The 22,067-nt window shown below is 32.3% G+C and overlaps 1 protein-coding gene, 1 long non-coding RNA gene and 1 pseudogene across 4 annotated transcripts in view; 1 reads left to right on the top strand and 2 right to left on the bottom strand.

Moving 5' to 3' along the window:
* Positions 1 to 22,067, bottom strand: part of LOC309647960 — a 675,074-nt gene that overhangs the window by 296,084 nt on the left and 356,923 nt on the right. The window lies entirely within an intron of this gene.
* LOC309647939 (thioredoxin reductase-like selenoprotein T pseudogene) overlaps positions 1 to 22,067 on the bottom strand; it is a 481,034-nt pseudogene that overhangs the window by 362,537 nt on the left and 96,430 nt on the right. The gene's annotated exons all lie outside the window — the stretch shown is intronic.
* The window catches only part of PCDH17 (protocadherin 17), a 126,368-nt gene that overhangs the window by 52,278 nt on the left and 52,023 nt on the right, over positions 1 to 22,067 (top strand). The window contains exons 3-4 of one of the 2 annotated variants that reach the window (XM_082435811.1): positions 4,806 to 4,864; positions 4,998 to 5,170. In XM_082435811.1, coding sequence (XP_082291937.1) covers positions 4,806 to 4,864; positions 4,998 to 5,170 — 232 coding nt within the window. The remainder of the gene's footprint in view (positions 1 to 4,805; positions 4,865 to 4,997; positions 5,171 to 22,067) is intronic. The other variant, XM_082435812.1, reaches the window with a different exon arrangement.

Below are 22,067 nucleotides of genomic sequence, written 5' to 3'. Positions count from 1 at the left end.
GGTCTTTTTTTTTTTTTTCTTATGAATGATACTTTTGTTATCATGTCTAAGAACTCTCCCTAACATTAGGTCACATAGATTTTCTGCAGGGTTTTCTTATAAAGTTTTATAGTTTTATGTTTTTCATCTAGATCTATGGTCAATTTTGAATTTTTAAGTTTTTGTTTTGTTTTGTTTTTATAAAGTGTTCATTTCTGTTGAATTGCCAAGGTTCATTTCTATTGAATTGCCTTCTGCAACTTTGTCAAAAATTAGCTGGCCATACTTCTGTGGGCTTCTGAACAGTCTCTCCTGTCCCACTGATCTATGTGTCTTTTCCACTGACAATACTACACTGTCTTGATTTATGTAGCTTCATAGTAATTCTTTAAATAGGGTAGTGTGATTCCTTCAAATTTAATCTTTTTCAGGATTATTTTGGCTATTACAGTTCTTTCTGTTTTAAGTTCTAGAGTCCTCTTTTCTATAGCTATAGAAAATCATGCAGTGAATATGAATGGAATTATGTTACATGTATAGATTATTTGAGGAACATTGATGTCTTTACCATGTTGAATTTTTCGATCCATAAACATGATATACCTCTCCACTTATTTAGACCTTCTTTGATTTATTCCATCAGTTTCTGTAATGTTCAGTATATAGATTCTGTACTTATTTTTTTTAATTATCTATTTTCTTAAGTATTTGACTTTTAGGGACATATTATAGATGTATTGCTTTGGATATTTAAGTTTCCAACTAGTTCATTGCTAGTGTATAGAAATATGATTGATTTGTGTGTGGTGACCTTGAACATGGCAACATTGCTTAACTTATTTACTCATTCTGAGTTTTACTTGTTTGTTTTTATTTGTCTTGATTCCTTCTTATTTTCTGTTTGAACAATACTATTATCTGAGAATACAACATTGTGAAAAAATTTTTTCCTCCTTTTCCAATATTTATGTCCTTCACTTACTTTTCTTGCCTTATTGAACATATTAGGACTTTCAGTGCAGTGGTGAATAGAAGTGGTGAAGCTTTCAGTCTTTCAAGAGTGATGCTGGTTATACTCTTTTTTGATAGATGCTCTTTATGCAGTTGAAGAAGTTTCCTTCTATTCCTATTTGCTGAGAATTTTTATCATTAATAGATGTTGAGTTTTGTCAAATGCTGGATATATTTTTAAATTTTCTACTTTTACTATTCTAAGAGTAAAAAAATCTATTTTGACTCTTTTTGCTATCCATTTTCAGATCAACTTCTCTAGATACATGTAAGTGGTCATGTCAAATTAATCTACTTCCACAAATAGAGCTTTCCCAATTTCAGGCAACGTGGTTCAGCTTCAGTAGGTGCTTTCTTCTGGTCTTTTTCAGAGACACTCATTTTTAAAATCGTGATGTTTTTAGAGTCCTAATAGATGAGCAAGTAGTAGAAGATGGCACATCTTAGGAATAGTTTATTATTGACTACTGCTGATAAAAATTATGATTTCAAGTATCATTTATACATTTACTACAATTTGCTGAGTACTAGAAGAGAAGGCATAAAGATAAATAATCAAAGAAACCATTCATATCATACAGACTTTATCCACTTTGTGTGTTTGTTTACTTGATTACTTGTTTATTTGTTTATGTTCTCTGAACAAAGGAAAGAATATCTAAATTTTTATCTTCATCCAAAAAATAACAAAAAAAAATCAAGCTAGGAGGGCCATTCAGTTTTATAAGTTAGTTCAGATTTAAGTGATCATTATGAGCAAATGATCATTTAAAAAACAGCAAAACATTTGTCTTTTTATTTCTGAGTGAAATAGATTAAAAAGATTATCATATCCTACAGTTTATTTCAAAGTGTCTGCTTTAGAAATTTTTTGTGACTAGCCGTCAATTCCAGGGATCCATTTTTTTAAATAATAAACAAATGATATGTTTTAAAAATAAAAGTTAATAGTTCCTGTGTTCAAGTTGTGTTTGAAGGGAAAACATTCTAATTTTATCCTTGTACGGAAAAGGATAAAATTTTCAAGAGTTATATTTTAATTACTCATATGAATATTTTAATTACTCATATAAATATTTTAATTACCCTGCTGAGACCTAAAAATCTACAAGTGTCTGACCTCAAATTTTACTTTCTTTCTAGACTTAATGGTTAAGAATTATAAATGTACAAGATAGAATTTGATTTTTAGAATACAGTATTGGAAAATAGCTGAAAGCCCTTATATTTCTAAATTAAATGATGCTATAATACATTCAGCTTTTTTGTCTATTTTTTGTTTGTTTTTCTATGTAAATACTGTTATTTCATTTCAGATTATTTGAAATAAGTTTTCAGACATCCTTGGAGCCTGGATAATGAAACTGTTATTTTCTATATTAAAACCAGTGTGGTTTTTTATAGTGAATTAGTCATATGTTTATTAAAGGCCAAATGGTTATTTCATTATGGTAATTATAAACAGGCACAGCCTCTCACATTCCTACCTATTTTAATGGATGAATGCTGGCAGACATTATTAATAAACTCTTGATACTCTGCTACTGATTAAGTTGCAGACTTGTCAAATTATACTTTGTGAAATTGTATAATAATAAACCAACTTTCTTTAGCCTTTTTTTACCACCCTCCACCCTCATTTCTCCTCCTTTGTATATCCTTTTGTTTTTCTCTTCCTCCTCTCTTTCTATTTTTCCCTTGCCTTTCTCCCTGCCTTTCTTTCCTTTCCAAAATTCTTCTTTTCTAACTTCCTATTGTTTTTCTGCTTTCATCAGAACAATATTTGGTAGCATTACCATCGCCCAGTGCTCATCAAACACACTGATACATAGATAGAAGCATACATAGACACGTGTGCACACACACTCACATATAATTTAAAGCAGCTCTTCACTCAATAGGAACTTAAAGTATCTTATTTTATAAGAACTGCCTAGAAATTTGATATTATGCAAACATTTTTAGATACTGTCCCTATTAGGACAAGGGAAGAAAAGTTTTCCCAGTCGGTCTCCCTGTGTCTAACTGAATAGGGATCCACATCCTATGAGGTCCCACCTAATCAAAGCCATTAAAATCACAAGATTACTTATAATAGCCCTTATATTTTCTAACTAGAGTTTACACTTTCACTTTACATTTTGCTCTCTCCTTAATACCCCGGATTCTGTTTTTCTGAAGTGTTCTAAGATACTCAGGCTTAGCTTTTAACTGACAGCAATAATGAGTTGATGCATGTTTTTGACCGATTCAAAAAATGAACTAGATGATTTTAAGTTTAAATGTGGAGTTTCTAAGTAATTTTAGTTTTTAAAATTGGCAAAACTCTTTTGCAAACATTTTTGCTTTTGGTGTTGGTTTCCATTATTACTTTTACTAGAAGATAAAGTTATTCTTAAAGATAGATAGTTTGTTATGGAAACAATTAAGGTGCTTCACAGAATCTGGAAATTAGTAAAAACATGTTAATAAAAAACGTCTGCTACCAACTCCTAGTTAAAGTGGGTTAGAAGTGAGAAATTAATCTACCTTGTTTACCTTCATCTTTGCATTTATTTTGACAAAGGTCATTTGAACAACAGCAAGTAAAGATTATAGATTAAGAAATTTGTGAGGGTTTTTCCTTTCCTCCAACTTATAAAAGACAGTGAAACTTAGATAGTAGTTTAAGCTATTCCTTTTAACATGTTTTATCCAATAATAGTTTAAAAAGCGAAATAATTTAAATTATTACATGGGATAAAAAAAGAGTCCTGTTAGTTTAAATTATCCTTATTTATAAGGAAAATACATACTGCTCTACATTAAACCTTACCTTGGTCCCTCTGCTTCATGAATTGCATGCTCCTGTGTCACTGATAGTTGCATGCTGGATGATCTTGTAAGAACCCATAGTTGCTTCAGAGCACAATGGTGTGATATGAAGTGAGGCAGAAAACAGGAGAACCTTTGTCACTGAGTCAGCTGCAAGAAGAAGTAACGTGTATGAATGTACAGTATAGGGAAACCTATGAAAGATCTACTCTCTTTCTCGCAAAAGACTCTGTTCTACGGTACAAGGAGAATTCAGTTCTATTTGGCAGACCTCCACATCAGTTTGGAAGCAGCAAAAACAAACACAAAAACAAGCCTCGTTTCTCAGTGTCTTTACTCCCAATGTTTTAAGTAACATTTTAATTCTTATTTTTCTTTCACTTTGTTTTTAATAACCAGGAAGTAACACCCCTTTCCCTTTTACTGAGTACAATTTCCATAGTAGGGATGAAGATAAGGATGTACTACAGAGATGAGTCTGACCATAGGTGCCATGTCTGTATTTGTTACTGGTAAAATTTGAAGGAAAGGTCTTATATCCCTTAATTGAGGAGTTGAGGACTTTAAATGATGTTATATCAAGAAGGGCAAAGAATCCCAGCAGATGATGTAATTATGCTTAAAAATGAGTATTATTAAATAATTCACGCTTTTAATATAGAGAATTAGGTCATTTTTCCACTCCTCCCACAAATATTCAATCTTGATATCTAAGTAATGAAACAGCACAGACAGTGTTATCCATCCTGGTACTAACGGAGAATGCCAGTTATGACAGGCTCATTGTTTACTTTAACAGGTAATTTGTGGACCGGAATCATTTAATTGTTCTGAGTACATAATTACATGTCAGCAATTTCCAATTGAATTAAAATGTACAAATTTGAAGATTAAGGGAATTTTTGAATTATTAATCATTTTTCCACTAGGAAATCTTGTTGCTCTGCAGGAGATTTGTCCAGTGTACAACTATACGTATTTTTTTTCCTTCTCTTTCGCAGACAGACAATTTTCCCGCAGAGCCCAATTACATGGGCAGCAGGCAGCAGTTTGTTCAAAGGTAAGGCCTATTAAATAACTTTCTCAGCTTCCCTATTTGCATTCATGTCAAAATTGCTTTGCTAGAGATTACACTTCAGATTCAAACTCGTAGAGACAACACTTTCTCTTCTTTTTCTTTATATGTATTTCAGTAGCTCCACGTTTAAGGACCCAGAAAGAGCCAGCCTGAGAGACAGTGGGCACGGGGACAGTGATCAGGCTGACAGTGACCAAGACACTAACAAAGGCTCCTGCTGTGACATGTCTGTTAGGGAGGCACTCAAGATGAAAACTACTTCAACTAAAAGCCAGCCACTTGAACAAGGTGAGTGAAGTCTTCCAATGCTTACAAAGTGTAAAGCTTAAGCCATCATTAGAAACCTCATAGTACTAGAGTTGTAGTTTATCACCTTGGAATGGACCATTGACGATATAGCAAAAGAAGCAGCAAATTCTGAGGTTGCCCCAGACAAAAAGCAATTATTCAATACCTCCGTAACCACAGAAAAAGGAAGGCCATGGATTTTGGTCTGTAATCTTCTTAAGATGAGAACTTGGCCAAAGTCACTAGATTGTACTTATCTTTATGAACATTTTCCAGCCTTTGCTATTTTGCATTTTATTAAAGGAATATATAGCATATGTTAGCTAGATATGCACATTTTAATATACTAATATACAGATTAAGATGAATAAATTCAACGCTTTTAGGTGAAATGAAAACTCAATTGGAATTGTATAGCTCTTATCAGTGTTGGTGTAGTTTTAGTGTGGATTTTAGTTTCAAGATAGTTTTTCAAGAGTCAAATAATAGCTAAGTCAGAGTTCTGGCTCCTTTTGATTTATGTCTAAGTCTTTCTGGATATCAAATAAACATGAACTTGTTTACCCTGATAGAGTTAAAAAAGAAATACTTCTTCATAAATACATATGTTTTTTTCTAAAAGTCTATATTAAATTTATTAGTTTGATATGCCTTTTTAAATTAATTTTGATATTTTTATTGTTTCAAACACAATAGAATATTTACTAATGATTTACCCAAAGAGAATTAAGCTACTCTTACGTGTGAGACTTAGATGTTGTGAATAAGCTTTTTTTATGTCCAATTATAAGAAATGAAAAGAACTGTTGTATAAATTGAATTTCAGAATTACAAATGCATATTATATTAGTTAATATTAGTTTTCAAAATATTAATAGTATTTAAATATGTTTAATATTTATTTAAGTTTTTATGAGAGACTACATTTAAGCTATATGGACATATTCATTTGTTCTTCTAAGTCATTTAATGATTGGTGATTCATAGAAAATAAATTTTTGCCTCTAGTGCAGTCAGTCCTATCACATATACATCAGCAGATAGAATGCTTTTTAATTTCTCTATTCATGTTGAAATTTGAGTTCAAACACGCACACACATACATTCAATACAGAAATAAATTCATATATATATACATATATATAAAAGTTTCTGCACTAAATATAATTATGCTGGCTTTATTTTAAGGATAACCTCACAAAAGCCTTCTTTTCTAAGTAATAAGTGTTAGATATGTCTTAGCAACTTTTTGCGTAACAATGCAATATTGTTTTAAAAATTATTTTAAACAAAAGCTATTTGAATACTTATCTAATATTCACAGTTCCTGCACATCTGAATGTTTACTTGAAGTGACTTAAGTGGTCTTGATGGATTTGACTATGCAATATTATAATATATGAATATTTTAGGCACATTTTAAGTAATGGGTTGTTGGATCTTGATATGTGAATGCATAGCCTAACAAACTAATCTATGTATGTGATAAAGTGATTTACAGGTAATTCACTGGCCACTATTTGTAAAGCTGCATAGAGTAAGTAAAGAGTTTGCATTTATTGTCCTATTTCATGAGAAACTTTGTTAATTAAAAAAGCCTGCTTCTCACTATTAACTTTTTAATTCCTTTCCATCCACTGACTGAGCAATGTATTTGATAAGAATGAAAAAAGACCCCTATAGAAAAGTGAAATATATGTCTGAAAATGTAGTTTATACTGAAAAGCTGTTTTTTCCTATTTTGATATCAAAAAGTAATATCATAGAAAGGTGGCTATTGTTCTTAAAAGAAAATGTGGTCAACACATATTTTAATTAATATTACACATAAAATAATGGCTAGTCTATGAGTGAGAATGCCAATAGATATATCTCCTGTAAAACAAGTAGTTTCCACATATCCTTATTAACAAACATGAGAAAGTTATGAATCTGAAAGCCATACTTAGAAGGTAATCTCTGAATTTATAGGAGAGAGACTGACTTCTACTTTAAAACATGATTTTGAAGGAGTATTTCATTGATTGATCGACAGATTTGATTCATTAATTCATTTATTTAATAAATATCTATTAAATGCTTTCAATATGTAAGGAAAGTTAGATTCTTCAAGAACATCAAAAATAAATTTGACATGAAGCCTGCCTTCAAGAAACTGTATGTAACTAGTTGAGGTGGGAGACCTTTCTCTGTTTGGCTCTCTCTCTCATATCTCCTCTCTCATCTACCTTTATCTGCCATCTATCTCCCTATCTACCTCCAATCTGTCTTTCTCTCTCCATCATCTAGATAATCTTTTTGTCTCCCTCCATCCCTCTCGCTCTCTCTCTCTTTCTTTCTCTTTCTTCTATGCATATTATGCATACATCTATCTATCTACCTATCTAGATTCAGAGGAGGAGACTAGTATTTATTGAGTTTTTACTACTTACCATAAACTGTGCCAACTTCATTTCAACATTAGCATATTTAACCTGCAAACTCTAAAATAGTTATCATTTTTATCTTACATGTAAGAAAACTGAGCTTATGGGAAATTTACTAACCTGCCAAGCAGGTTGGAATTTTATCTTAGGTCTAGATATGACCAAAATTTGTGTCTCTTCTGTATAACTTTATCTCCAAATGGGAGAATTTGCTCAAATATACTTTCTGATTCATTGCTATGACTAGATATCAAATAAACATTGAAGGGTAAGTTAAAACTTGAGTTCATGTATGCGAACCTTGAGGGAAAACATCAAAATAGGTTATATGCATTGAATTATTCAGTGGTTAAAACATAATATCCTATTTAGTTTTCACTGCACTTATAGATAGGTGACTACTGTTACTCTCACATTTAATAGTTGTTAAGAAATTTTCTCAGTGTTCTGTGCTGTAAGTAGTGAAGTCAGCAATCAAAATAAAATAGCATGCCTTCAGGGTCTGCCCTCTTAACCAACACTTTATACTATTCACATAATGAATGGTTTACTCAGAAAAGAAAAAAAAAATAAGTGTTTGAAGAAGCAATCAGCCATTGTCTTGGTCAATGTCCTCTTAATTTATTTGAAAAGCATCATGAGAGCCAATGCCAAATTAGTTTAATGCACACCTACAAAGAATAATTTTCTTTACAGATGAAATAAGATGACAGCCATATTCAAACAATTATCTCATGTCCAAGTTTCATATGTTAAACCCTAATTTTTAATGCCTTTAAAAATCTCCTAAAAAACAAAAATAAATTTCCTTTAAAACAAAAGCTAAACAAAAAGAAACCTGTTTATCAGTCTTTTGCTTGTCCTAAAAACTTATAGTAGTACCTTAATAGTTTTCAATTAAAAACTCAGTAGCATAATTATATTTTATATTTTTATATTAGTTTAGTTGGCTTCTTTCCCTGTTTAAATTATCTCTATTAAGAAAAATAATGTTCTATTTCTAAATTAAAATACTTCTTTAACTTAGAAATTAAAATCAATTTAAAAAATAGTCTTCATATTTTCAATGGAACTTTCTATGCTAATAATAATTTTCCTTTGCAAATAACTTAGTCCATTTGAGATTTTATTTTATTAGCTTAATTTTTACTGTTTTTCTTCTCTTTTGTGCTGTTAGATTTTTTCCATTTATTCTATTCCTGATATTTGTGTATTTTTGCTACCATCAGTTTAAGCATCCCAAATATACAGCACTAGTATGTGTTGCCCATTGTTTTAGAAAAAATATTTGAAAGGATTCAGTAGTTAAGTGAAGGTGCGATGTAGTGCACTACAGCTGAAGATAACTCTAAGGATTTTATGTTAATAAAACCTATAATAGAAAGAGGTTATTTTAGCTTCTCTTAGTGTGATTAAAAAAAATCTCAAAGAATGTACTTAGTTTTTTTTCTATTTGAGTTCAGTTTTGTGCTCTGCCTCTCTGTTTGTCAATTAAATTTTTCCCTATACATTCCCCATCAAATATTAAAGGTAGGTAGGTAGGTTAGTGGGTAGATAGAGAGAGAGAAAGGGAGGGAGAGAGGGAGATAATAGGTAAAACAATCCATATATTTTGGAGTGTGTATGGTGCCATAGTAGCAAATCCTTAGAAAGGTATATATATATACATATATATATATATATATATATATAATATTATATATTATATTATTTAATATATATATTTCTATTTAATACGTCATTATTTATCAGAAAATGACACAGAAAATTGACCAAAATACATTTTATCTTATTCTGCTGATTTTATATTTTGGAATGACAAAAACTAATTTATATCAAGAACTAATAAAAATAAATAATGTTACTTCTGTAAAGAATAGTCACATACAGTTTTATGCAGAACAAAACTCTTTCAAAAGTTTTTGCGGGTAACTTACTCTTTATACCTCAGAATACTATTTATACTTTGACTTCTTTATTTCTATCCATCAGAAGCCCTGTAGAGTATTTTGGTTGTTAGCAATAAGTGTTTTGTTTTTCTTTTAAAAGACGTAATAAGCTTTCCCCAAAATTCAGTAGTCTCTGTTGATTCCCAAATAATAAATGTGCAGTCTTTATAAATGCTGACTGGCAATTTTCTGAGCTTGTTATTGATAGCTGAGTGACTGTTCTCAATTTTCCAAGGATAACCAGTCTTCTGATATCTTTATAATTAACTGAAACCAAGTCTTTGAATTGAACTCTGAAGCTAGTGGAGTAGCATTGTACATTGTGAGTACTGACGGCCTGTGCTAGAGATTGCAGTGGAAGCATCATCAACACAGGATGTAATGCCCCGTGGGGGCCAGATGTTGGTCCCTTCCCTGGTGACTGGATTCCAGGACGTTTCTGAGCCTCAGGAGTTGCTCCAATCAAATTCTTTTTCATTTTTCATCTTATTTAATTGCCTTATAATTTATTTTATTCTATTCAATTCTGTGCCTCCCCCATTCTCTCTACTGCTAGAAAAATCTGACTTCTTAAATTCCATTCTAGGTTCAAAACATTTCACAATGGAATCCCTGATTAAAATCTAATAAAATATAATCAATAGAAAGTTGAGAATAATGGAAATAACAAATAAGCTAGGTTTGCTCCAGTGAATTCAGTTTTAAAACTAAATTGCGTTCTTAAGGGTTACCTTCCCTCTTCCCAGAGGACATTCTAGAAAACTACAAAAACTAAAGCTAAAGAATTGTTTTTTGCTGTCGTTCCTTTTTTTCTTTAAGTCAGTGTTTGAATTTTGCTTGTGGGCTCCATATTCAAAATAGGATTGGGCTAGTTGGAACAACTTTAGTATTTGTTATAGGATTTCAGAGTTTGTCAAGGCTCTGAGCCCCACTTCTTCTAATTTTCCTCCCTAATTCACTGCATAATGACTGCAATTTCACCATATTTCTAATTATGTCTGGAAAGGAAACAGTTTAATGTTTGTACAACCTATACTTTACCATGAAGGAGATATTTATGAAAGCAGTAGTAGGGAAATGGGAGAATGGAAGTTGAGGTCCTTGTCCATGGAAGTGAGGGTGGAGCCATACGTTCAGGATTTGGGAGGAGGTTATTGAGACAGAGGGTTGGGATGCTGAACACAAACTTGACCTACCTTGCAATTTCCCCTAGAACTGCCCCTGAATAGAAAAGTACTAGCATAGTACTTTTATATTCTCAAGCTTCTGTTCTGCTTTCTCTTCTGCATTATGGTTACTGCAGTCTGAACCTTCCAATCAAGCAGTGTCTTTTCCCAGGCCTACCCGTAACAGGCAACAGCAAATCCACTTCTGCGGAAGCAAGAACATGAAGGTGGTGACTGTGTCCATCCTCTCAGCAGCCATCTGGCGATCTCTGAAAATAATTTTTTAAAGAAATGTTGCTATAAACTTATTAATAGGAAATTTGTCTTAGGAAGGAAATGGAAAATTACCGCCATATATTGGGGGTGGGAAGGAACTTTGAATATTTAATGCCAGAGAGGAATCATTTACAAATTTTTAGAGGCACTGCTGCTTTATGATTTGCATACGTGGTATTTAAGAAATTGTATTATTTGCCAATAATTCATATTATTTTCAAGTCCTGTAAGTTCTTATTAGGCTGCATCTATCCAAGAGCAGGGTAATATCAATTTTATCACCTCCCTGTGCTATCTTTTAGGGCCTTCCCAATTCATCTGGCCTTATATTTTACTAGACAAAATATTTCTCAAACTGTGAGCAGTTTCACTTTGTTTTTGCTTACCAGGCTTTGCAACCGTCCCATAGTTCACCTAACTTTAAAAGTTTCAATGACATCTCTTTTTCTCGTGTGCAAACATCTGCTTCCAGAATCCAGCATCTGGTATCATGAAAATAGATTTTATCACCCTCACATTTGTTGCTCATCGTAAAGCCTCTCTAACAAGTTTTGCATGATTTACTATAGACTCACTGTGATTTTGAGATTCTCTTGCTTTTAGTAAGCACAGCAATGACTTTTCCTGAAACATTCCGATTGGGAAATGTTGGAACAGTATTTCCCAAACTTTTGACACTCATTTTGCCTTATACTTGGGGCAGGGGAACCCTCCCCAGCCTTAGAATTACACACTCTCTCAAATATTACCAACCAACCAGAGGATTTTACTTTTTGTATTTTTTATAATATAAATAATGACAATTTTTTCATTTTTATAAATAAAATTCTATACTAATATTACATACATTTTTATGAAAGCAGGAGTGTGTCCATAAATTCTAAAAATATAAAATAGTTATCATCTCATCTGTTAATTAAGAACTGTAAGAAAATAATGTTATTAGGTCTAAAACTTCTCCCAGCAATTTCCTGTTATTTCACTTTAATAACATGTCTAATATTGCAGGTTCTCTATTCTTTTGAAAGCCATATTACAAAACATTAGGGTAAGAATCCTTGAAGTATAATTCCCATATTGTGTAGATAAGAAAACAGATTAAGTGATTTCCATAGGGTCTTCAAGTTAGTGACAGAGGTAGCACTAGTTCCAGGTTTATAATTTTCTATCTAGAGCCCTTTCCATCCTTCTGTGTAATTTCTGTGACACATTAATAGAGACCTCGAAGTCTCTGAACAGGTACTTCAGATTTGTCGTCACACTTCTTTTCCTTATTAATTTGAAGATGTCAACTGCCAAGCTTCAGAGCTTCATTCTTGATTCTTTCATATATATTGAATAAATATTTCACATATTCATTTATTTAATATATATTGAATAAAAGCTCCAAAAGGTCAATTAAATGTATCATTCCAGAAGTTAGACACTGACACTACTGGATTATTTGTCACTAAGCACTGGGATGTAAATATTTCTTCAATCTGGACACAGCACATATACCTCTGCTACCTGTGGGTCCTTGATACTTTCTTAGAGTGCTGAGGAATGGTGGTACCAAGAGAGATTTTTCAGTCATTCATTCATTTATTCAATCACTTAATTTTTCTTCTAATAAATGACTGTGCCCGGGATACAAAGATGCACTAAAGCACAGGCTGGGTCCTCAAGAAGCTCACACTGTATTAAGTGAGTTTGACATACAAACCATGAGTTTTGTGCAGTGAGAGAGAGATATGTCCTGAGTATTAATGGAGTCAGGAGAATGGAAACCTGGCCCAGATTTGGAGGCTCAAAGAACATTCCTGGAGAAGAACACATCTGAGCTGACTCTTCAAAAAATGTTTGGCTTACTTGGCAGAGTGAAGTTGGGAGAGGGAAGATGATGGGCACTCTCAGAAACATAGGTGAAAGGAAGCAGTGCATGGCAAGCTGTTGTTAGAGGCACGTGAGTAGTGATGTGTGAGAGTGGGAATGGCAGGTAGAGACTGGGGAGGTAAGTAGAAGCCCAATGATGGGACCACTGAGAGGCAGCCCTTGGAGGTTCAGGAGGTGGCAGTTCAAACTTTCATTTTAAAGGGATGATTTTTATGACAAGGTCTTGGGAGATGGGAATACAATTAGGAAGCTGGGCAAGTAATACATGGCAAGGCAAAATGAGGCCTAGAGTGGTGAAGAGGTAGTAGGAATGGAACAAAGTGAAAGATTAAGAACTTCTTTTAGTACACACCACTACTTTTATGATTCTAATGAATTGCTTAGAAAAAAATCATTTGATGCCCAAGTAAATGGAATAGCACTTGAATTATTTAATGCATTTTAATGCATTTAAGTAAGTTTTTATGTAATATATACCACATATATTAAATTAACACATAAATATTTGAAACTTTTAGCATTTTCTCTAAATGACCAATGCTTATTTCTATATGGGAATCGATTTAATAAAGAAATTTACCATTCAAGGATGCTGGGGAAAAAACAAACAAACAAGCACAAAACTTCAGTTAACCAGATCTTTGAGAAAACTTTCAGAAAGCAGTAAGGTAGTATAAAATTTGCTGTGATAAACATTAGGATTGTGATTTGGATAACTGAGTTCAGTTTACTAAATGGTAAAAACAGGGTGAGGTCATCATGGGGAAAGCATTTGGGAAGTAAAAAGAGTTTAGATGAGTAACAGAAGAGCCAACTGAAAGTTAGTTTTGTAATGGGAGGAGAGGTGGGGGCTATAAACATAGAAGCCATTGATATGGGATCATACTTAAAGTAAACTGATGACAGGGATTATTGGGAGAAAAGAGAATAGAGTACAGGACAGAATCCTTCAGAACACAACAGTAAGAAGTTGGAAAGGAGAAAAGTTCAACAATTGTTCAAACTGCATGAGACATAATCAGTATGTTGTGTGACAATCCAAAATCTGGAGACCATCTAGATGAAGTATTTGACTGAAGTCAAGAGTTTTTAGATTTCATTTCCAGACAACATAATTGAGAGCCAAATTAAATCAATTCATTAAATCAATCTGGACAACTCTGTTTTTATTTAAAACAAAATGATACTGAGCTTGGTTCTGTTTTATGGTTCACAAACTAGTTCTGAGGACAGTCCCAAATATGTAATCTGGCATCACTGGCATTAAATGTATGACTTCCAGATCTCACTACTTCAAAAAAAGGAACATTTACTTGGAATCATATTTTTTGTTTTAAATAAATCTATTTATTTATTTTTGGTAGCATTGGGTCTTCGTTGCTGTACGCGGGCTTTCTCTAGTTGCGGTGAGAAAGGGCTACTCTTTGTTGCGGTGAGCGGGCTTCTCATTGCATTGACTTCTCTTGTTGTGGAGCATGGGCTCTAGGTGTGTGGGCTTCAGTAGTTGTGGCTCGCGGGCTCTAGAGCACAGGCTCAGTAGTTGTGTCACATGGGTTTAGTTACTCCGCGGCATGTGGGATCTTCCAGGACCAGGGCTCGAACCCGTGTCCCCTGCATTGGCAGGTGGATTCTTAACCACTGCACCACCAGGAAAGTTCAGCAATGTGATTTTCATTGGTGAATTGCAGTGCAAATTATTTCCTCTTATGTTAAAACTCTGTTTATGAATAAGAGAAAGAAAGGGGGGAAAAGTAGCTAAAGAAGGTGGTATTACAGATGGAAAATGCTTTAATTATTCAAGGTAGCTGAGTATCAATATATTAAGGTAAATGATCCACCTAGAGGAATTATTGAAGGATTGGATGAGATAGATGTTATTCCAGTATAACGGGGATGCTAGCTTTAAAGTAAAGATAAACTTTTTCTATAAAGGAAAGAAAGGAGAAATAAATTTGAAAAGATAAACAGTGATGTGGAGGCAAAGGGAAAATGATTGTAGGTGATTCTGATCTTCTCTATAAAATGGAAAGCAAATTTCATCAATCTCATTATTTCACAAAAAACACATATTATATAAATGACACTCAGATTCGCGAAAAGTCAGAGGAGCTCATACAATTGCCAAGATAATCTATTGCAAGATGAACACCTGTAAAAAACAGATACGGCTATTATTTCATATTTATATTTGTTAAAAAAATAAGAAATAGGAACATATAATGTATCAAACCAAATACACTAACATATTTAAATTAACTCCTCTTTTACTTTTCAATTTTATAGCTCCCAAGGAGTCTTTAAAACTGATGTTTTGATGTGTAGGCCTATAGTATAGATGTTTTCTAGAATTAAAAATTTTTCAGATTTTAGAAAGGTGATGTATTGCATATACCATGTATTATGTAACATCCCCACTGGGAAGTGTACCAGTACTCACAATGAAACACATGATCAGTTTTGTAGTGAAAAGTCTAAATATTCACATTAAATGGAATAAATGAATAATATAGATAGCCCATGTCAGTTCAAGTCAATTTTACCACCGAATGAGTAGCAAAATAACTTCCAGACCTGAAACTTTTTTGGATTTCAAAATGGACAAGAAATTTAAAATTTTTACTTAATTTGCATATTGGAGCTTTTCCTTCCTTAAATTCTTGACAGTTAGTTATACTGATGATGATCCCAGTAGTAACATGATGAAAAAAAAATTATCTACCAACAAGAGAAATGATTTAATCTAGTTTCCTATTAAGTCATAATAGAAATCTGCAGTGGGGGATGTCTTAAATTAAATATAGACAAAAATATTCTATCACCCCTGTAATCATTTTAATGTGATAAATATTTACTTCGGGAAGATCACTCAAATGTTTCATCCTGGAACATTTAAATGTTTAATCATGTCATAAGAACATTTTGAGTAGTACTTTTAGGATTTGCAGACAGGTAACAAATGCACTCCCACCTCTGATACATGGTATATTTTTGAAACAAAATATATATTTCATGGAGATTGATTCGTCTGCCCTGGATTTTATTTTCTTTGAAGTTTTGAATATTCATACTGAGGGATGAAATTTTGTTTCATTTTTGTCCCGGGCCATTTCCTTCCTAATTTTAATTACTATGTTTATTACATAATGTCCTTTATATAGACATCTGAACTTTTTCCCCTCCAGGCTAACATTTTAAAAGATATTTAAAAGAAGGATGTCAAGAAAACTTCAGAAAATTTTAATACATGCAGAATGACTTCCTGATGTACATAGGTATTACTCCACACTGTTAGAAAACAATAGAAAGTACTTTGAATCTTAAGTAAATATATGTGATAATTTTTTTTTTTTTTTTTTTTTTTTTACTCATGGAGTGTATTGTGACTCTTGCTCAGGAGTGACTCTCATTACCATTAAAATATGAATAAATTAATTCAGTGCATATTATTTCAGTACCTATGTATATGACTCTGCCTTCAAGGTGTTTGGTTTTTGAAACTGTCATTCCTCTATCCATCTAGCTATAGTTCCATTTGTTAAATACTGTAATATATGTAATAAATAAAAATAAAATTCTGCTAGAGAAATGAATAAAGAATTACTTCATGAATTAGATGTGCCTTTAATAGGGTCTTGAAGGTAGAGTAGGACTTACAGGACACAGATGAATTGAGTATTTGAAGCTGGGATAATAGCATGATACAAGATCATGCTAGAGATATGACAAGTCATAGCATGATCCAGGAGTGACAAATAAGTATGGATATTTTTATTGGAGTATGACATGCAGAGTTATAATGGAGAGAAATTGGACCAAATAAATGGACTAGGGTCAGATTATGAAATACCTTAAATGCCATACTAAGAAGTTTGAATCTGATTATATAGACCATTAAAAACTTTATTTTGAGTGGAGTTAACTGATCAGAATTTTGTTTTAGAAGATTCAATTAATAATATACCAGAGGAGCGCTGGAAATCAAAGGAGCCCAATGGCCAAGACTGATCATTCATCAAATTTCAAAAGGGCAGTGGCATGTTTAATATTTTCTAATTTTTGTATATTATAATGTAATTTAATTGCTGAGCCCAAGAGTTTTTACTGAAATCATTCTGAGCAATAAATGTAACTCAAAAGAAAGATTACTCAGTTCAAAGTACCATCTATTTGTATTTGTCAAGTATGATCAATGTTGATTTTTCTCTTTCATTTTTATTTACAGCAGAGCTGAAAACCCTACCTTAAATATGAATCCTAATGAAACCCTTAAAAGATTATAAATATATAACAAACTGTGTGGAATCATTCAATCGGATAACAAAAGAACAGCTAATAGTTACAGGCAATTAAAAAGAAAAAAAAAAATTGAACAGCTACTTTATGTCAAGTACCGCACCAAGCACCTTTAAGCAAGTTTGTCCTCATGGCAAGCTGAGGAGATGGCTGTTATCTTTAATAGATGAAAAACCTGAGCATAAAAAACTGATGTAACTTGCCCGTAGTCTAGGCCCTCAGCGGTGCAGCAGTTGTCTGCCTGATGCCATGACTGTGCTCTCTTCATTCTAGTTCCATTTCCTTATTTACAGTCTTCAATACCACTGTGCAAAAGAGAGTTCACAGGGAAGTTATACTAATATTTCTAAATTGAAAGTAGGGTTGAAATTAGAGTTGAATGTGATTATTTATGCCTAAGTGAATAGAGTTATGAACAGTTCTTCAGTACCATATATAGTCATCTCATTGCCATTATTTTATTATTATTATCTTTGTGCCTTCCTCTGCAGCAGTATCTAATACTGAGACTATTGTTTTTTGATCCTTATATAGATGATTTGCCTTTACCCCAAATAACCTTTATTTCATTACTACATATTGTGCAGTTAACCTAGGCACTGGACAGAAGGCACAAAACTTGCCATGCTAACATGTTGATACCAATTGGAAAATACTTTAATTTCTATATACTTCTAAAAGTCACCTTCATATATGAGGGTCATTTTATTAAAGTGTAATCACTGTTAAACACAGAATAGAACAAGATAGTTCTAGATATATGTTCTATCTCCCCATTCATTTCCATTAAGTTTGATAAAAAGGTACTTTTGCTATTTTTGAGTAATAAATAAAATACATTTTGCTTTTTAAATGCTGTCTGTATTAAGCTCTAACATTAGTTTACTTTTAAACCTATGACAGACTACTTAGAGTTATGTTATATACACAAATTTAATCCCACTTTATTCATAGTCTACATTTTGTAATACACTGTAGTCCATATGTATTCTTAAGAAATGTCACAGTTCTCCAAGTATTTGATCAAAGTTTTTGTTCAATTAAAATGGAGCAAAAAAAAACTTGAAAAAATTCCATTTACCTCATTTTTTTCCACCCCAAAACTGCCAACACAGTTTTTTTTTCTACTTTCTCAAGCCCTCCCAACCAGCCCTTCTAATTCCAGTTATTGGTACCACCATCTACCTAGTCACTGCAGTCAGAAACAAAGGAACTCCTCTTATTTCCCTTCTCTTCCTCATCCCAGCATGTGCCATTAAGTCCTATTGTTACCACGAGCCAAGTCTACTTCTTTGGTTCACCTCTAATGTATTCCCCCATCAGAGGTTACCTCTTTTTCACACCACCATACCTTCCCAGGAGAGGTGGTCACCTGCTTCCCTTGCTGTCTTGTTTGAGATGTAAGTTCAAACATTTCACTTCAATTAAAACTCTTTAATGGCTTCCACAGAGTACTTGAAAAAAAAATAAATTAGACTTTTAACCTTGGCCAGTAAACCCTCCCCTTTTGTCAGTCTCCTACTAGCACACTATACAACAGCCATGGAAGTCTTCTTGCAGTTTCTTCTTTTCTTACTCAAGAAAGAGGTTTCTAGTGTGGAAAGCTTTCTTTGCATTAACTTGTCTCCCTCAGGAATCTGCATGCTCCATGTGCGATGGAGATACTTTTATTCTCCAATGTATTCCCAATGTTTGGTTTAAAAAAAAGGGTTATCAAGGATTAAAACTACAGATTAAGAAGAAGATTTTAGGGAACTTGAAGTCATTGGATAAATGTTAAAGGATCTTGATCTGATAAATAACATGATATTGAATTAATCTTTAGAGAAGCCAGTTCTACTATAGTTAGAAACAAATCCAACAGTTAATGACTTCCAGTAATTGAATTATGCACATTTAAATTGAATCATCTCATTTACCATGCACAATTTTAAATAATTTTATAAGATAGGCATTGCCATTTCCATTTTGAACAGAAGAAATGACCCATCTAAGGGCATCGAACTTTTATGTGGCCGAGCCAAAATTTTAGCCTAGGGATCTGACTCTAATTTCATTGGTCTTTTCATTTTTTCACAGTAGCAATGGCCACATGAGAAGTAACAAAGTTGTAACCAGTCTAAGTGATAGTGAAAATAAGAGGGAGTCACTGGGATGAAAATATTTGGAAAATAAACATCTTAACATCTGGGTAAGGAGTAAGAGACAGTCATCAAATTTTTCAATGTTAAAAACTTCCATCATGTCTTAACAATATGGTTGGGCTATTTAATAGTATTGGCTGGCTAAAGCAGCGTGCAAAGTACATGGTGCAATAGGAATGGGTGAAAAGAGAATTGAAAAAAGTGAGTACAATCTATTTGAAACATATGATTGCTGTATTTGAAATATGTGACTGCAGGCACTCAAAATATACTGTAATATTGAGGGAAAGATGGGTAAATTTGGGTTAGTTTTTGAGTGTCCATTATTAATATCGTACTATATATACAAAAATTAGAGCAAGTAGATAAACTGACATGTTAAGGAAGATAGTAAAGCAAATTGCTACTTTGAAACACAGGAGATAAATCAGTAAAATGAAAGCTTATCTTGTGAGTAAATTCAACAACAGAACCTTAGATGAAGCAGGTAAAGATTCCACAGGGCTCAGAAGTGTCCTTCATATTATTGGGCCCAGAGTTACATTTGCAATAAAATAATTAGATATGAATCCCAGCAAATAGTGTTCATTTATTTGTGAAATACTGATACTGTTGGCCACACACATGTACTGATTTTTAAAATTTTCAATTTATATAAGTCCATCTAAAGTAATAGAGGTGTGATAAAAATAATAATGAAAATGAAAGCTTTGCCAAAAGTGATAATAGACAATACCGAGTAAAGGAATAACTGAAAGTACTCATACATTGAATAGTTACTAAAAAGAAGGATAAGTGTACTACTTCAGGGCATGACGTGAGATCCCCTTGAGTTTATACTTTAAGAAGAACATATATTTAAAATAATAAAGATTAAAGAACCAACACTCCAGGAGCCAAAACTTTCCAGATTTCTTCCTTGAATTTTACTGAGAACACCAGTGCTATGTTTTTGCTCCCTCTTTTCTTCTATAACATATTGAGATTTTAAAAAAAACTAGGCTACATAAAACTCCAGAGGTTAGGAAATACATCTCCTACTAGATTTGTTTTTGTGAGACATAACTCTGACTTTCTATATTTTGATTATTAAATTTATTTTCTGTTTTATACCCGCACATATTTATATGAAAACATACATGAGTTTATATATTTGTATATATATTTTCAAAATTTGAATGACAAAAGCTTAAATTTTTTTAAAATTACACTTAACCTATATCCACTAGAATATCATTAACTTCTCCAATGTATTGTAATTGTGCCTGGAAATTGCACCAGGTTACTAGAGACTTGTCCTTGAAATTACAAAATGTATCAACAATATATAATAATGCATTTTCACATAGATTTATTAGCACAAGATTATTCAAAACCCATTAACAACCTAATTATTTCTGTGTTCACATGACAATATTTTATTAACCATCATTTAAAAACTTTTGAATGTTGAAAAGAATAAAAGAAGCAGCTTTTTAAAAAGCCATAATCCAAGTTATTTGTTTTTAGGTTATGAGTAATATGTTCTTATGAATAGAAGTCACCTATTTCGCCTAATTTGCTTTTGGAATTGTGTATGAATATAAATACGTACATTCATTTCAGTATATTTATTACTTACATATCATCAGTTCATTTGAACACTCGATACATTTGTTAATACCATCAATGTTTGAGTGATTTGCTATCATTTTCTTCAGATGTAACCACTTTTTCTCTGATATCAATTCAATAATGTTAAACTACTCAATTTTTCTTTAGTAATACAGCACAGTCATTAACTCTGTCTGGGGGAGAACCTATGTGCCTCACAAATTACTTTAAAAAGAATTCAGATTTCTATTTTGATTCAAAGACATACTGAAATTCAAATGAGTCAATAGTATGTTGCCATATAAATCCTTATTAACATCTTCAAGGATAAGTAGATATGATAGATAGTAATTAGTATGTTATCTATAATTTGCTTCTAATTTATTTAAGGGAGAGTAAAAGTAGTTTGTTCCCTTAGAACTGTTAAGCACCCCTTTATAATTGTGTTTATGCTCTTAATGTGCAATATCTATTAAAAATATTTGACAAGGCTGAAAAATCTACCTAGTAATAATTATACTGATATATAAAGCATTACTGATGATTCAAAGTGGCATATATATTTTCTATCCTCTTAAATATAGTTTACATGAAAGGATTCAATATTTATTTGTGCCAGACATTGTACATGGCACTAGGGAAAGAAATTATTCACAAAACAAACCTATGGCTAGGGAAAGAAATTATTCACAAAACAGACCTAAGTCCTGATCTTTTGTTGTTTACCTCAGTAGATGTTTGTGTTATTCAAAGCTCTTGGAGCATCTAATTTCACTTTTTGTTAATGAAGCATACAAACAAAAGTGTTTTGTTAGTCTGAAAACACACCTTAGATCTGCCATATGAAAATAAATGAATATGTGAAAGTAAATTTTAAAAATTAGGTGAGATAAAAATGTACCTTATCTACAGCTGTGGAAGTTGTAGGATGGAATTTTTATTCCCTTCAAACAGATAAAAATATTGAGGAATGATATCCTGCATGGAATCCTTGAACAGAAAAATGACATGAGCTAAAAACTAAGGAAATGTGAATAAAGTATGGGCTTTATTGTATCAATATTGGTTCATTAATTGTGACAAATGTACTATATGAATGTAAGATGTTAAAAATAGGCCAGCTGGGTGTGAGATATAGGGAACTCTCTGTAGTGTCTTCTCAATTTTTCTGTAAA

Source organism: Balaenoptera physalus (genome assembly GCF_965194825.1).
Source record: "Balaenoptera physalus genome assembly, chromosome: 18".
Lineage (NCBI taxonomy): Eukaryota > Metazoa > Chordata > Mammalia > Artiodactyla > Balaenopteridae > Balaenoptera > Balaenoptera physalus.
The sequence above is the reverse complement of the archived record's forward strand: the minus strand, read 5'-3'. Positions and strand labels throughout refer to the sequence as shown.